The sequence below is a fragment of the Schistocerca americana genome, chromosome 7, assembly GCF_021461395.2.
Source record: "Schistocerca americana isolate TAMUIC-IGC-003095 chromosome 7, iqSchAmer2.1, whole genome shotgun sequence".
Taxonomy (NCBI): Eukaryota; Metazoa; Arthropoda; class Insecta; order Orthoptera; family Acrididae; genus Schistocerca; species Schistocerca americana.
Window position 1 is genome coordinate 189604554 of NC_060125.1, and position 14807 is coordinate 189619360.

At 41.0% G+C, this 14807-nt stretch overlaps 1 protein-coding gene across 1 annotated transcript in view; it reads right to left on the reverse strand.

Annotated features, from left to right (window-relative positions):
- Window positions 1-9274: 9274 nt before the first annotated feature.
- LOC124621815 (ankyrin repeat and death domain-containing protein 1A-like) overlaps window positions 9275-14807 on the reverse strand; it is a 434679-nt gene continuing 429146 nt past the window's right edge. The window contains exons 14-15 of the mRNA XM_047147254.1: window positions 9871-9999; window positions 9275-9681 (exon numbers count right to left, since the gene is read on the reverse strand). Of these exons, the coding sequence (XP_047003210.1) occupies window positions 9599-9681; window positions 9871-9999 (212 nt within the window). The 3' untranslated portion in view covers window positions 9275-9598. The remainder of the gene's footprint in view (window positions 9682-9870; window positions 10000-14807) is intronic.

Below are 14807 nucleotides of genomic sequence, written 5' to 3' on the forward strand. Positions count from 1 at the left end.
TGATTCTTGTGCAACATGTCTTCAAAATATTTCACAAGACTGGAAAATTCAGATTGTTTGAAATGTTTCATCATTATGATGCTATATTTTACTCGGTCTTGTGTAGCTTGAGACCAATATGCTGAGAGGAAGGCATGATAAAAATCTCCTTCATTGTGGCAATCGTGAATGACCGATCGCATTCTTACAGCTGGTTCATTCTCCAAGTAGCCACACATAGATTCTAACCTGTGCTCCAACGACCAGTTGGGAGGAAAACAACGAGAGAATTGATGGAGCCACGCTTGTGGATGAATGTCGTTGCCAGAATTCTTAAATGTTTTGAATTTACGTGTAGTAATGAACAGCTTATAGTCAAAATCATCATGTCGGCGAGTCGCATATCGGTCATTGTTACGTCGTGTCGGCGGTTCCATCTCAAAATTCGGTGCACCTTGCCAATTTCTTTCATAATTTCCGAAATGCCCTGTGTTATTATTTTGCGTCTTTTCCGTATTTCTAAGTCCCTCTTCCCGTGTTGGAGCGCGAGTGTCCTCTGAAATTTGTAATTTTTGTATTACTTGTGCCAACTGATCTTGTACTTCCCGGATTTCTCTTTTGTACTGTATATTGATTTGATTTTGATTGAATTTCCTAATTTGTTCGCACTCTTCTGTGTCATTAAAGACTACCGGTTTTGTGTCATTCAGATTATCATCTACCTTCGTAGATAAATTAGTGAACTGATCCGAAAGTTCGGCTACTTTCTCCGATAGTGTACTTATATCCTCAGTGTGTTTTTCTGAACTAAGTTTCAGAGTATCTACTGTGTCCTTTAAGTTTTCCTGAGTTTTTGCAAGTTGCGTAACTGAATCGGTAGATGCAACTGAGTCAGATTTAGCTTGCAAGGTCTCATGATTTTCATGAACAATAGTTTGCAGTTCTTTTATGGCTGCTTCGTGATTCTGTAATGCATTTTCATGCCGCGAAAAAATAGGTTGAAAATGCTCACAAATTTGAGTTTTTACGTCATTACAGACTTTTTGACATTTCGATTCAATGTTATGTAACTCAGTAGTTAAATCTTCACGTGTTTGTTCAAGAGTTTGTTCCAATGAGTCTAATTTTTTAAGATTTTGTTCCACTGTATCTAACTTTTGAAGCTTTTGCTGTGTTTGTCTCTGATTTTGTTCCATTGTGTCTAACTGTTGTTGTGTTTGTCTCTGATTTTGTTCCATTGTGTCTAACTTTTCAAGCTTTTGTCCCATTTGTTGCATTAATTGTAATAACAATGCACTGGTGTCTGAGACATGTTCCTCAGTGCTTTTCGGCAGTGAATTTGCACCGGCAACGTTCACATTTTGACAAGCGGAAAATGTGTCATGACTCATTTGAGAAAACGGTGAGAACCCAAAACCTGAGTCTACAGTATTTGCAATATTGTGTCCTGTCATTTCGCATTCCTGAGGCGAGCTGTTGCCGACCGATCGATCGATAATGCTTCCCCGTTCACTACTTGTTTCACTGTCTACACAATTATTTGCAGCCCGCTCCATTTCCCTATGTACAATTACCAAATTACTACTTTGAACGTCTTTTACTTCATTACACAGTGGTGCTGATAAGCTACGCTCGTCGTCACTATTATTTCTCTGTTTACTTTGGAGCCTAGTGTTACGTTTTTCGCACGCCATTATTGTCACAATATTTCACACGGCAACACAGAAAAGCACAATTTGAAGAGCAAAAATAAGAGAACACATTAACATAGCACTGAAAATAATATCTAGTTAATTGCAGCTGCGAAATACTTGGTGCAAATCTACATGCGTGCCACACCTGTTTTACTGTCCAACGATGAAAGACTGCAACTACAAAGGAAATTCTCTCTATAATTACGCGCTAGCAATAAACAATAGCTACACTAATTACACAAACTACAAGAAAAAAATCAGAAGATTCCAGTGAGGTATCCTAGGCTAAGGGTCGACATATGAGACGTCCCCTTTGAACAATTTATACACGACTGTGCTTAAATTGACACACTTTTTTTTTTTTTTTTTTTTTTTTTATAGCGCAACGCAATCTGACTTTCAGAAATCCCTACAAAAGAATGGCCCTGACTAACATTAACCTATGCATTTCACAAATCGCTTACCTCACAAAAATCTTGGTTACTCGAACTACTGCAATACAGCGAGCCGCCACTACTGCCAGCTAAATAAAGGATTCAGACTACTGAAGGCACTAACTACTGATAGGCATAGTTAGCAAATGAAAGATTTTGATGGAGAGCAAACAATGTATTTACCTTAATAGTCATAATATATATATATCAGTTCATGACAAATTTCAAAACTCCGCCATCTCTCTCCCCACATCCACCACTGCTGGCGGCTCACCTCCAACTGCGCAACGCTACGCGCTGTTCACATCCAGCTGCCGCTGCCCAACACTACAATGGCAGACAACAATGCAAACTAGACACAGACTGCACACAGCACAGCCAGTGATTCTCACACATAGCGCTACGTGGCGTTACCAATAAGAAAACCTGAACAGCCTACTTACATAACAGATGCTGAAAGTACGTGTGACATGTATTTTTACTTAAATTCTGCGGATCGTTGTTCCATTTCAAAGAAGTTGGTAATTTTCATAAAGATGCCGTCTTTTATTAAAAGTAAGTCCTTTCTGTGAACTTGAACAATGCCTCGTGCAGGGATAAGCTGGAGTAGCGATTTCGGTCATGAGGAGATGTCAATGTGTGTCAGCCTAACCGATCTGAGTAGCCTTCCCGAAGCTGTGGAAATGAAATCAGTTGCGTTGGCTGCAAAAAGTGACACCTGTCTGGACAGTTGCCTATTTTCTATGAATGCCTAGGTTTTAAATAGCATTAAAAGCAAGTTTTCGATCGAGGCTAGTGTGCGATGCTCTGAAGACAACACGGGTCGTCAGCGGTTACTGTGGTCAGCCTCCAGACTGTATGGACATGGGAGTCACGTTGCAGTAGTTTACGTGAGTGTCTAAGCCCTCAGTAGTTCTCAAAAGGCCGCCGTTTTTATCTAGCTTAACATTTACTGCCTTGTTTTTCGTTAGTCGCGACAGTTAGGTGTTTCGGAATTACGATGGTAATACGTAAGTACGACAGTGTCTGGACCGCAGGCGCCTCTATGCTTCCATTAAGGTAATGTCCTACATACTACTATCGTGTTCTTCACTAGAGAGAACCTCTCTCACTCACTTTCAGTTTTTCGTATTTAGTCTTTACATTTGCATAAATTCCATGATTTCTTGGGTGCGATTTTCCCTTATTGACAGAGGGCGGCCTGCGTTTCCTTAAACAGTAGCTCTCCATCAGTAACAGCGCTTTCTTATTTATTGCCTGCGAGCTAATTGGTGAATCTTTATGAAACTAAACATCGGCATAACTGAGTCTGTAGTCGAGCGGATTTGTGCTGTCTCCGCCTGTCCTTAATTTTAATCATCCTCGGCCTCCATCACTATGATCAAGCGTGACGCCAACGTGAATTGCGTCTGCAGTAGGAGTAGAAAATAACGATTTAGGCAGTAGTAGGATAAACGGAGAACCCATTTTCAAAGAGTGACACATACAAAACAACGATTCCACCTCTCTTCATTTTAACGACGGCGCGCAGCAGGTCACATGAAGCGTTGGTGCGTCCTCCATAATTTCTTTCCATTACGTTCTTGCAGAAAAGCACATCTTCGAACAGAATTAGAAGAGACATCTCAGGAAAAAAAGGAGCTCATGGAATTCAATCTCTCGGCAGCCAGTAAGGACCTATTACTCAGCCAATGAAATTTAATTTCCTTATATCTGTATTTAGTATTATGATGCCAGTCCTATGAACATACAATCATTTCAATATAACTGACCTTCGATGGAGGGAGGCACCTGTAATGTGTCTACCTTTGATGGAGCGACAGTTACCACTCTTACGGAATTCAGTTCATCAAGTCCACTTAACAGCTACCAGACGATGAGACCATTATCTTAAGATCTGTTCTATCTATATGAGATACACATCGAAATCCATTAACAAACACTTCATCAAGGAAATTGACTTCAAAACTGTGGAAACCCCCAGTCGCGTATAATTTCCTTTAATACACTACTAGCCATTAAAATTGCTACACCACGAAGATGACGTGCTACAGACGCGACATTTAACCGACAGAAAGAAGATGCTGTGATATGCAAATGATAAGCATTTCAGGGCATTCACACAAGGTTGGCGCCACAACACATACAACGTGCTGACATGAGGAAGGTTTCCAACCGATTTCTCATACACAAACAGTAGTTGACCGGCGTTGCCTGGTGAAACGTTGTTGTGATGCCTCGTGTAAGGAGGAGAAATGCGTATCATCACGTTTCTGACTTTGATAATGGTCGGATTGTAGGCTATCGCGATTGCGGTTTATCGTATCGCGAGATTGCTGCTCGCGTTGGTCGAGATCCAATGACTGTTAGCCCACTATGGAATCGGTGGGTTCAGGAGGGTTACGCGCAACGCCGTGCTGGATCCCAACTGCCTAGTATCACTAGCAGTTGAGATGACAGGCGTCTTATCCGCATGGCTGTAACGGATCGTGCAGCCACGCCTCGATCCCTGAGTCAAGAGATGGGGACGTTTGCAAGACAACAACCATCTGCACGAACAGTTTGACAATGTTTGCAGCAACATGGACTATCATCTCCGAGACCATGGCAGTTTCGAATCCTACCTCGGGCATGGATGTGTGTGATGTCTTTAGGTTGGTTAGGTTTAAGTAGTTCTAAGTTCTAGGGGACTGATGACCTCAGAAGTTATGTCCCATAGTGCTCAGAGCCATTTGAATCAACCATCTCCGGCCGTAATAACGGACTTGATACGCGTGGGCATTGAGTCAAACAGAGCTTGGATGGTGTGTACAGGTACAGCTGCCCATGAAGCTTCATCACGGTACCACAGTTCATCAAGTATTGTGTCGAGCCAGTTGCTCGCCCACCATTGACCAGACGTTTTCAATTGGTGAGAGATCTGTAGAATGTGCTGGCCAGGGCAGCAGTCGAACATTTTTTGCATCTAGAAAGGCCCCTACAGGACCTGTAAACATGCGGTCGTGCATTATCCTGCTGAAATGTAGGGTTTCGCAGTGATCGAATGAGGGGTAGAGCCACGGGTCGCAACACATCTGAAATGTAACGTCCACTATTCACAGTGCCGTCAATGCCAACAAGACGTGACCGAGACGTGTAACCAATGGCACCCCATACCATCACACCGGGTGATATGCCAGTATGGCGATGACGAATACACGCTTCCAATGTGCATTCACCGCGGTGTCGCCAAACACTGTGCGAACATCACGATGCTGTAAACAGAACCTGGATTCGTCCGAAAAAATGACGTTTTGCCATTCGTATACCCAGGTTCGTCGTTGACTACACCATCACGGGCGCTTCTGTCTGTGCTGCAGTGTCAAGGGTAACCGCAGCCATGGTCTCCGAGCTGATGGTCCATGCTGCTGCAAACGTCGTCGAACTGTGCATGCAGATGGTTGTTGTCTTGCAAACGTCCCCATCTGTTGACTCAGGGATCGAGACGTGGCAGCTCGATCCGTTACAGCCATGCGGATAAGATGCCTGTCATCTCGACTATTAGTGATACGAGGCCGTTTCGATCCAGCACGGCGTTCCGTATTACCCTCCTGAACCCACTGTTTCAATATTCTGCTAACAGTCATTGGATCCCGACCAACGCAAGCAGCAATGTCGCGATACGATAAACCGCATTCGCGATAGGCTACAATCCGACGTTTATCAAAGTCGGAAACGTGATGCTACGCATTTCTCCTCCTTACACGAGGCATCACAACAACGTTTCACCAGGCAACGCCGGTCAACTGCTATTTGTGTATGAGTATTCGGTTGGAAACCTTCCTCATGTCAGCACGTTGCAGGTGTCGCCACCGGCGCCAACCTTGTGTGAATGCTCTGAAAAGCTAATCATTTGCATATCACAGCGTCTTCTTCCTGTCGGTTAAATGTCGCGTCTGTAGCACGTCATCTTCGTGGTGTAGCAATTTTAATGGCCAGTAGTGTAAATAAAGGCTGGGCTGCTTTTTTGAGCCATACTCGTTTCGCTTCCTCTTGTGAAGCATCTTCAGTGCGTAGTAATACTAATACATAGTTTATGTATATAATAACTGCAATACACACGATCCAATCACTTTAATGTTATTACCACCTATGTTCGACGTCTAGGTGCCATAACAACTGACAGGCGGCAGGTGGCAGCACTAGCAGTGGAGGGTATATAAGGAGTGTCAGACGGACGCGGCAAACAGTGCATTCGTCGTTATGCGGAAACGGAGCGATTTATCTCACGTCCGAAAGGGGAAGATCATTAGCTTTCGGGTCAAGTGTTGATGCATTTCCGAAACCGCTAAATTTTTAAGGTGTTCTCGTGCCGCCGTGGTTAATATATACTGAACGCAGCAGAATGGAGCTATCCAAAACTGGCGCCGAGAAAACTGTGGTGAACTCGGGGCCATAGACTGCAGGGGTGAGTGATGGGTACGGAGATGTGTACGAGCGATCAGATGTGCAACTACTGAGCAGCTGACCACCCAGATCAGCGATGAGGCTAGCAACAGTGTCCCCTCAACGAGTGTTCTGCGACCGTTGCTGCGTATAGGTTTTCGCAAGATGCGCTTGATCCATTCAACCATGTTGATTGCTGTTCTTCGGCGACGAAGGTTGGAATTTGCTAATACTGCAAATCGACGTCCAGTGAGTCGCGACAGGTGACCATTAAGATTAATCACATTTTATGCTTCATAGGATGGATGCCCGTTGGGGTGAACGGCGTGAAACGTCTGAAAGCAAACACCTTGGCACAATCAACACAACTGTGCATCTATCTTTGGGGACCATACTCACCCCTCCACGTAGCTTTTCTTTTTCTCGGCATGATGGCATCTACGAGCACGACAGTACAACGTGTCACACAGCTTGTAATGCCCGTGTTTGTTTAGAAGAGCACCACGGTGAGTTTACCGTTCCCTCCTGGCTGCCAAACTCATCGGAATTTTCGGCGATCTAGACTCTGTAGGACCATCTCGATCAGTGTGTTCGTACCATGGATCCTCAATAGTGAGACGTAGCGCCATTGGACACGGTACTAGATATGGCTTGGCTGCATATCCATGTCGGAATCTCCCAGAAGTTCATTTACCCTCTTTCTGTTCTTCTCGCAGCGGTTTGCGCTGCATAATATGATTATTCAGGCTTCTGTCAAGTGGTGACACTGATGTGATTGGACAGTGTATAATGAATACTGTATTGTATTTTTTGTCATCCAGTTGTTGTCAGGCGAAAAATAACTTTTTGGAGCGCAATTTTCTTAAGGTTAAGTTACTATTTAGTTGCTATTTATGATACTGTGATCTTATTAATCCATATGTGTCGTTCTGGAGATGCACTTAGAATGCCCTCGTACACCAGGATGTCCGACATTTGGCGTTTTGCGAACACGTTGAAACTGAACAATAGACTTTCAAGGCTTACTCTGTGTTGATCGTACACGGTTACTGCATCTAGTGTTACCAACTTCGCATCATGTTTTTTGTTCGTCTTACGTTAACGTTGTGTCTGATGTAGTCTGATATTTATTTGTTCATTGTGTACGTAAGTGTGCTATTGGGTACGTCATTTTTTTGCTGTTAGTTGTGGGAGGTTAATTTCAAATAACAAACAGAAACGCAAAGTTTTGAACTTGGCTGCTTGTTTCAGTGACCGTTTATAAGTTAAAATTGAAACAAATGAGCCCTCAGTCACCATTTTGTTTAGTTTTATTAACCAGGTTTCAACACTTCTAAGAGTGCCTTCATCAGAATTCAGACATTTAAAATGGTTTATAACATATTACAAATTTATGGGAAGAAAAATTTTTTATATAAAAAGGTCTAAGTACTGACTAACAATACAAGACAGAGACAGTACTTACATGTCACGTACAAAATAAATAACAGGCCAGAAGGGCTTTAGTCACAAAATATTTATAAGGAATGTGTGAAGGCGAGACTGTGGCTTTACAGGTATGAGCAGCCCTTAGAGGATCGCTTTCACACATTTTGTGACTAAAGTCCTTCGCCTGTTATTTATTTTATACGTGACATGTAAGTACTGTCTCTGTCTTGTATTGTTAGTCAGTACTTACACCTTTTTATATATAATTTTTTTTCTTCCCTTAAATTTGTGATTATGTTATAGACCACTTTAAATGTCTAAATTCTGATGAAGGCACTCATAGAAGTGTTGAAACCTGGTTAATAAGACTAAAAGATTGTGACCGAGGGCTCATTGTTTCAATTTTAACGAACAGAAATGCAGACGAACAAGACTGTGTAACAACTTACTCTCCCACTGCAGACACACAATGATCTTGTAACTCCAATTCCAATTCGTCAGAGCTCTACATACGTACCTGTCTCAGTAAAATTCTGATGTAGTTTGCTAATTACTGACAGAAAGACTTTATTAAATCTTTGTGCAACTCTACTGGATCATTAGTAGTTCATCACTTAAAACCTCTGGGTTATTAGGTCATGCTCGATGTATAAAACTTCCTCCTAACGGTTCCCCTCCGACTGTGGAGACGTCTTCAGAGGTAAAATACCGAGAAAGCTTACATTGTATGATTAGCACTTCAACTTCCTCACATTTCCTGACACTGTATATCTTTCACAGCAGCCTATGTAGTTTTAATTTGGATCCCAGAGCTCCTTGCTCTCTGTGGATACTTGATGCTGTTCGCTTGTCTCATTCCATTACTTTGTAACTGAAAATTGTTCATAAAATATCATTAACAATTAAACTTTAGTAATGTGCCATAGATGTACAAAATATATCAAATAGACCTTTTTCTTGTAAACCTGGGATTTCAATTTCAGGGTGCTAGTTAACCCAGAAAAAGTATAATAATTCACGAAAGAACAGGTTTTGAAATTAGGATCAAGAAACCTAAGAGTTCTTACCGTCATTGTGTAGTGCAGTGACTGATAGTAAACATATTTGTTAGTAAACATATTTGTTGAATAGTAAATGAACAGTTTGTCATTGTATCAGAATGAGAATTGAAAAATGCTTTCTAAACGTCATTCGTATGAAATATAAAGAGGGAGAACTTGCTGATATATATCACACAAGTTTATTTACAATATATTTATAAAATTCACATCAGAGATAAGAAATTTACATCTATATATTAATCTTGGTGTATTCACAGTATGAAATATGGACTTTACACAAATTAGACTCTGCGTGCTGAAAAACTGTAATAAATTATTTCTCATTAAAAACATCTTTACAGCAGATATACCAGATACGGAAAGGATGATTTGCGTTGCGACACGAAGAGAAACGTACTTATTACAGCCGACACATTATTTCCGCTCTTAGCAAAGATACTGAAAATATTTCAGTTAGCTGCAGCATTTCAAGCCGTCTATGGTGGAAAACCCGAAGTAGCAGTAAATAAAGATGACGATGAAGAAGCTCGAATTTAAAAAGACAGAAATATAAAATCCACGGCACTCCCGTTTACGCCTAAGATATGCTGCATGAGTTACAGTTTCTACATTTTCTGTATCTTCCTTCGTTTTCTTGGTCTAGTTTTTTCCGTAAGGCATCTGAAACAGAAAACAAAGCCGTGAGTAAAATTTCCCGGAACAACAATAATTTGCCATGATACACTGCTATTTTCTGATGGTAATGCAACAAAAAGAACTTCAACACCTCTTCCGTGTACATTACACATAATGTGTCACTCATTGCATGACAAAATATTTGTGCATGTGAAGTAAGTTTAGGCGACTTACCAGCAACACCTTTCTTATCAATCGCTGTCAAGCTCTCGTAGAGTTCTTTGATGGGATTCACTTCAGGGCCAAGGCCATGCGCCCATATTAACATCATCCGGAAGCCATGTTCTTTGTAGCTGGACGGACCTGAATACATAAAATATATGAAATTGACAATTTGTTTGACTTATCGCTGTTTGTGGCGTTAAGATAAGAAATTTTAAGAAATAAGATAATAAAGATAAGAGTTCAAGATAAGAAATTTTGAAACAATTACAAAACGATGTAATAATGTACCAACGTTAACACTATGGTCTTATATATTACTAAATGTATGTACCCTTAAATGACAATCTATTTAGTCTTATGCATAGCATAGAGAATCATGCAAATGCTGTCAACAGGGAATTTTAAAAACACGTTTCTTGTAGTGGCCATTTTCACAGCAGCTGTATATAAATTGTAGTTGTTTCCAAGAAAATGCGTTTTTTGCATGCTGCACATTCCAAAAATAACAAAAAACACAGATATCTACCAAAAAGCAGAAATATACCAACTACAGTGCTACACATGTGATGCAAGGTATATAGGACAAACCAGTAGAACACTTGACACCCGGTACAAAGAACATATCAGAGCATGGAAATATGGAACAAGCCACTCAACTTTTGCAGAACATCTGAGAGAAAATAACCACAAACCTACCACAAGAGAAAATGATATGAAAATAATTTGAGTAAATAATGAAAGACATCTCCTAATATTACAGGAAAATTATCAAATATACGAAACAAATGCTGAAAAGAAACAACTACTAAATGAACAAGTAAATATGACTAAACTATTATTATTATTATTATTAAGAATAAATGAATAAAAATAGTAATAAAAATAAAATAAATCATTTATTTTATTAAAGAAAATAAGAAATTTCTTTCCCTCTCTAACACACACACGCACACACACACACACACACACACACACACACACACACATTCACAAAACAGTTGATTGCAGAAAACTGAGAATGTTGGTAATACTTAGAGAAACAAATGAAACTCTGTATTAAAAAGATGGCAGTTATGTAACGTAAACAGTAAACTGAAATGAATCGTTAGATGTCCACCTGGTTTCCAGATGAGAAAAGGCAGCTTGCTTGGATGCAGTGAATTAGAAGTTACCTGTAAGTATCTTTCCATTTCATAAAAAACGTTAAGAAACTGTTTTTAAATCTATAACCTAGATGTGAAACCATAATCTATGTGTAAAAATGGACAAATCATGTAATATTTCAGGACACCAATTGTAGATGCCTTGTAAAAAAGGGGAAACGCGTCTGGCATTTTCTTTTAAACAACTGCAGTTTATAATTTTAAAAATGTTTTACAGAGCATTTACTCTGTTACGTAGCTTTTCGTCAACCATTAAGCACATCGTGTAAAAGGGTTTAATGTGACAAAGGAATGACACACATTCTCCGACTTCTAACTAAATCACTGAATCAGGTAATGTCATATTCCTTAACTATATTCTTAGCAGTATAGCGATATATTTTTCTTTTATTCAGTAGGTTAGGAAGTTGAATTGACCCAGTAATTCTGCCGTGAATGACTCCTCATGCCTTCCTCATGTGATTATCGTTTGTCGCTCCCATTTTGAGCAAAATATACAGCAAAGTATAGGCTCTGCACATTGCGCATATAGCATTTTAGATCTGATGTACAGTTTACTTTAGCTTATGATTTTTTAAAATATTTTTTATCGAGTTTTACCGGTACTACAAGGAGCGTTCAATTAGTAACGCAATACGTTTTTTAAAAAAAGTTAATTTTATTCAGGATTCCAATGCATCATGTGACTCCCTTCTCTGTTAGCTACGAAACCCTATTTTCAAACACAACCCGCCGTTCAAAGCGAAGGCCTTATACCACCTTACTGGGATCGCCTGTGTGCCTGCATGGTACCACTGTACTGGTCGACGTCGGAGCCAAAGTCGTGCCGCATCAATTACTTCCCCATCATCCACTTACTGCCTCCCACAGAGTGCGTCCTTCATTGGGTCAAACAGATAGAAGTTGGAAGGTGCGAGATCCGGGCTTTACGGTGGATTAGGAAGAAGAGTCCGATGGAACGTTGTGAACTGCTCTCGGGTGCGCAGACTTTTGTGGGGCCCTGCATTGTCTTGGAGAAGTTCGTTTGCATCCGTCGATCACCTCGAATGAGAGTGTCCGCACGTTCCACGGCACACAGTGCTTTTGTTCACAACAGCTCTCTATAGACGTTCTGCAAGCCCCTACGACTATGTGCATTCCTGTTTTTCCGCCAAAAGGCAGTCAATGACAGCTCTCTGATTGGAACATACCTCCGTTACAGACACCATTTGGAAGGCTACATATAGCGCCGCCACCAATCGGAACTTCATGAAACTATAGAGACTGAAGCGGGAGTAATCCACGATGTCTTACAATAAATTCCGAACTTTTTCAATCGAAACTGTCCGACAAGCAAAATGTGTGACATTACTTATCGAGCGCCCCTCGTATATCAAGTACCTATACACCCGTCTACCTCTGCTCATAATATCATGTTATTATTCATAATAACACTGGTTGCATACTTTATGAAAAGCACCCTACTTCTTCAGGACTTTCACATCAGGGTTGTAGTATATTTAGGAACACATTGTTTTGTTCACATAGCTTATGTGACATTTTCTGTAAGCTTTGGTATGTCTGTTATCGTTCGTGTTTATCAGTGACTAACAAGACTCTTTGCACTTACGTTCTCTTTTACCCACTAGTTGAGCTTAAGAGTGAAGCGCATGTTACTGTTGTCAAGTACTACGAGTGGACGGAACAAGTTTGTTTCCAAACGCGACATAGTGCATACAGTTGACATTTGCAATGTGTGAAATTTTCAGTGCAGTACGGATACAATGATAAATAGCGGAAAGAAATAAAGATATCTATTTTTTTAAGTCATTAGTCTTCTGACTGGATTGATGCGGTCAGCCATGAATTCTTCTCCTATACAGTCTGACAAGGGGAAGGCCTGAGGCACGGCAAACCGACTCGGCTCAAATTTGGTAGGTCGCTTGTGTACAGCCTAAAACGAAGGAATCTAAGATATTTTGGGTCAACACCCCCGCAATTTTGAGAAAATCACCCCTAAACGTTATGACCAGCAATGGACTCAAAATTGGAGGGATCGATAGATAACTGTAAATAGAGCATTTTTCATCATCAGGTATGGGGTCTGCAAACGCAAACTTTTCCAGAAGTCGAGGAAAGAAACTTTTACAACTGTCGCTTCTGTACCCACATGGCCGGCCGCGGTGGTCTAGCGGAACCGCGCGACTGCTACGGTCGCAGGTTCGAATCCTGCCTCGGGCATGGATGTGTGTGATGTCCTTAGGTTAGTTAAAGTAGTTCTAAGTCCTAGGGGACTGATGACCACAGATGTTAAGTCCCATAGTGCTCAGAGGCATTTGAACCATTTTTTTGTACCCACATGGTAAACATCGCCGACAGCGCAGATATCGCAACGGCTAAGGTAACTGGCTGGGAATCGGAGAACCCGGGATCGAATATCGAAAAAACCTAGTGGTTGTTACTCTTTTTGTTTGTATTTTTCCATATCTCAATTGATAGGTATATGAGGGTTAATAAGGTAAGTAACTCAATAAGGAATGATAATAATAAGGTAGGCAAACTAATTTCCCAAACGCCGTGAGTTACTAAAAAAAAGTATTAAACTATTAAGCCTTGTCACATGAAAACAACTACGAGTAAGAGTGCTTCGAATTCCTCACGAGGGATCACAGCGAGGCACAGGACAGAATGCACGGGGGGTGAGTTATGTTGTCCCGGATGCCTCTTCGTCATATCGTATTTGTGAATCTGGAAGAGAGAAGGTGCCCAGCACGAGCCTTATAGAAGTCAATCGGCAAGAGTTGTTTTCAGTCAGTAGGCTGCGGCGAACCTCGCGGATACATGTAGTGATTTTTCCATCATTAATGTGCCGAATGAAATAAGTTTTGTGAATGAACACAGTGTTATTCTGTAAGTAACATATAACGAATACTGTATGCAGTTTGTAGTAACTAGTTATTTTTTGTTGTCATATCTTTCAGGTGCATAATCTGAGTAATGGAGGATGTACACCCTTCGACTAGCGCTGTAATATACAGTTGGGAGCCTGTCACAGACGATGGCAAGCGGGAAGTCACCGTCGCTGTGTTTTGGTTTATGAAAGTGTTGCAATACGTCTCTCATAAGGAGATACAAAATATAGAAGATAAACAGAAAGTGGCGACTCTTTTCAGCACGCAAACGGCGTCACTTATGACCAGTTTTAATCGTGATTACGTGATAAACACCGGTCAAACAGGATGCGAGTATCGGGTGAACATTCGACGTACGTTATCGCATAAGGGAGAAAAACGAACCATTGTCACAGTTGGTAGTAAAAACATACTAACACATTCGTACACGGCGCAAAATGCCATTACAGGCTCCGGAAAAGTGTTGCCTAAGGTTTTCCTGTGTTTACAAGAAACGAATATTACATTTGGTCCTCGCGTTATAGAAGAAAATGGTTCAAATGGCTCTGAGCACTATGGGACTTAACTGCTGAGGTTATCAGTCCCCTAGGACTTAGAACTTCTTAAACCTAACCAACCTAAGGACATCACACACATATATGCCCGAGGCAGGATTCGAACCTGCGACGGTAGCGGTCACGCGGTTCCAGACTGAAGCGCCTAAAACCGCACGGCCACACCGGCCGGCGTTTATAGAAGAGGTCAATCGTTTAACCGACTCGTTGAAAAATGTTTACATTACCTGCTCCAAACTGACGAATGCGATTTATAGAACATTTCTTGAGAATGTTTTAAAACCATGCGTTTCTGATAACAAGTTTTGTCTAGTATTGGATTCCTGGAGTGGACACAG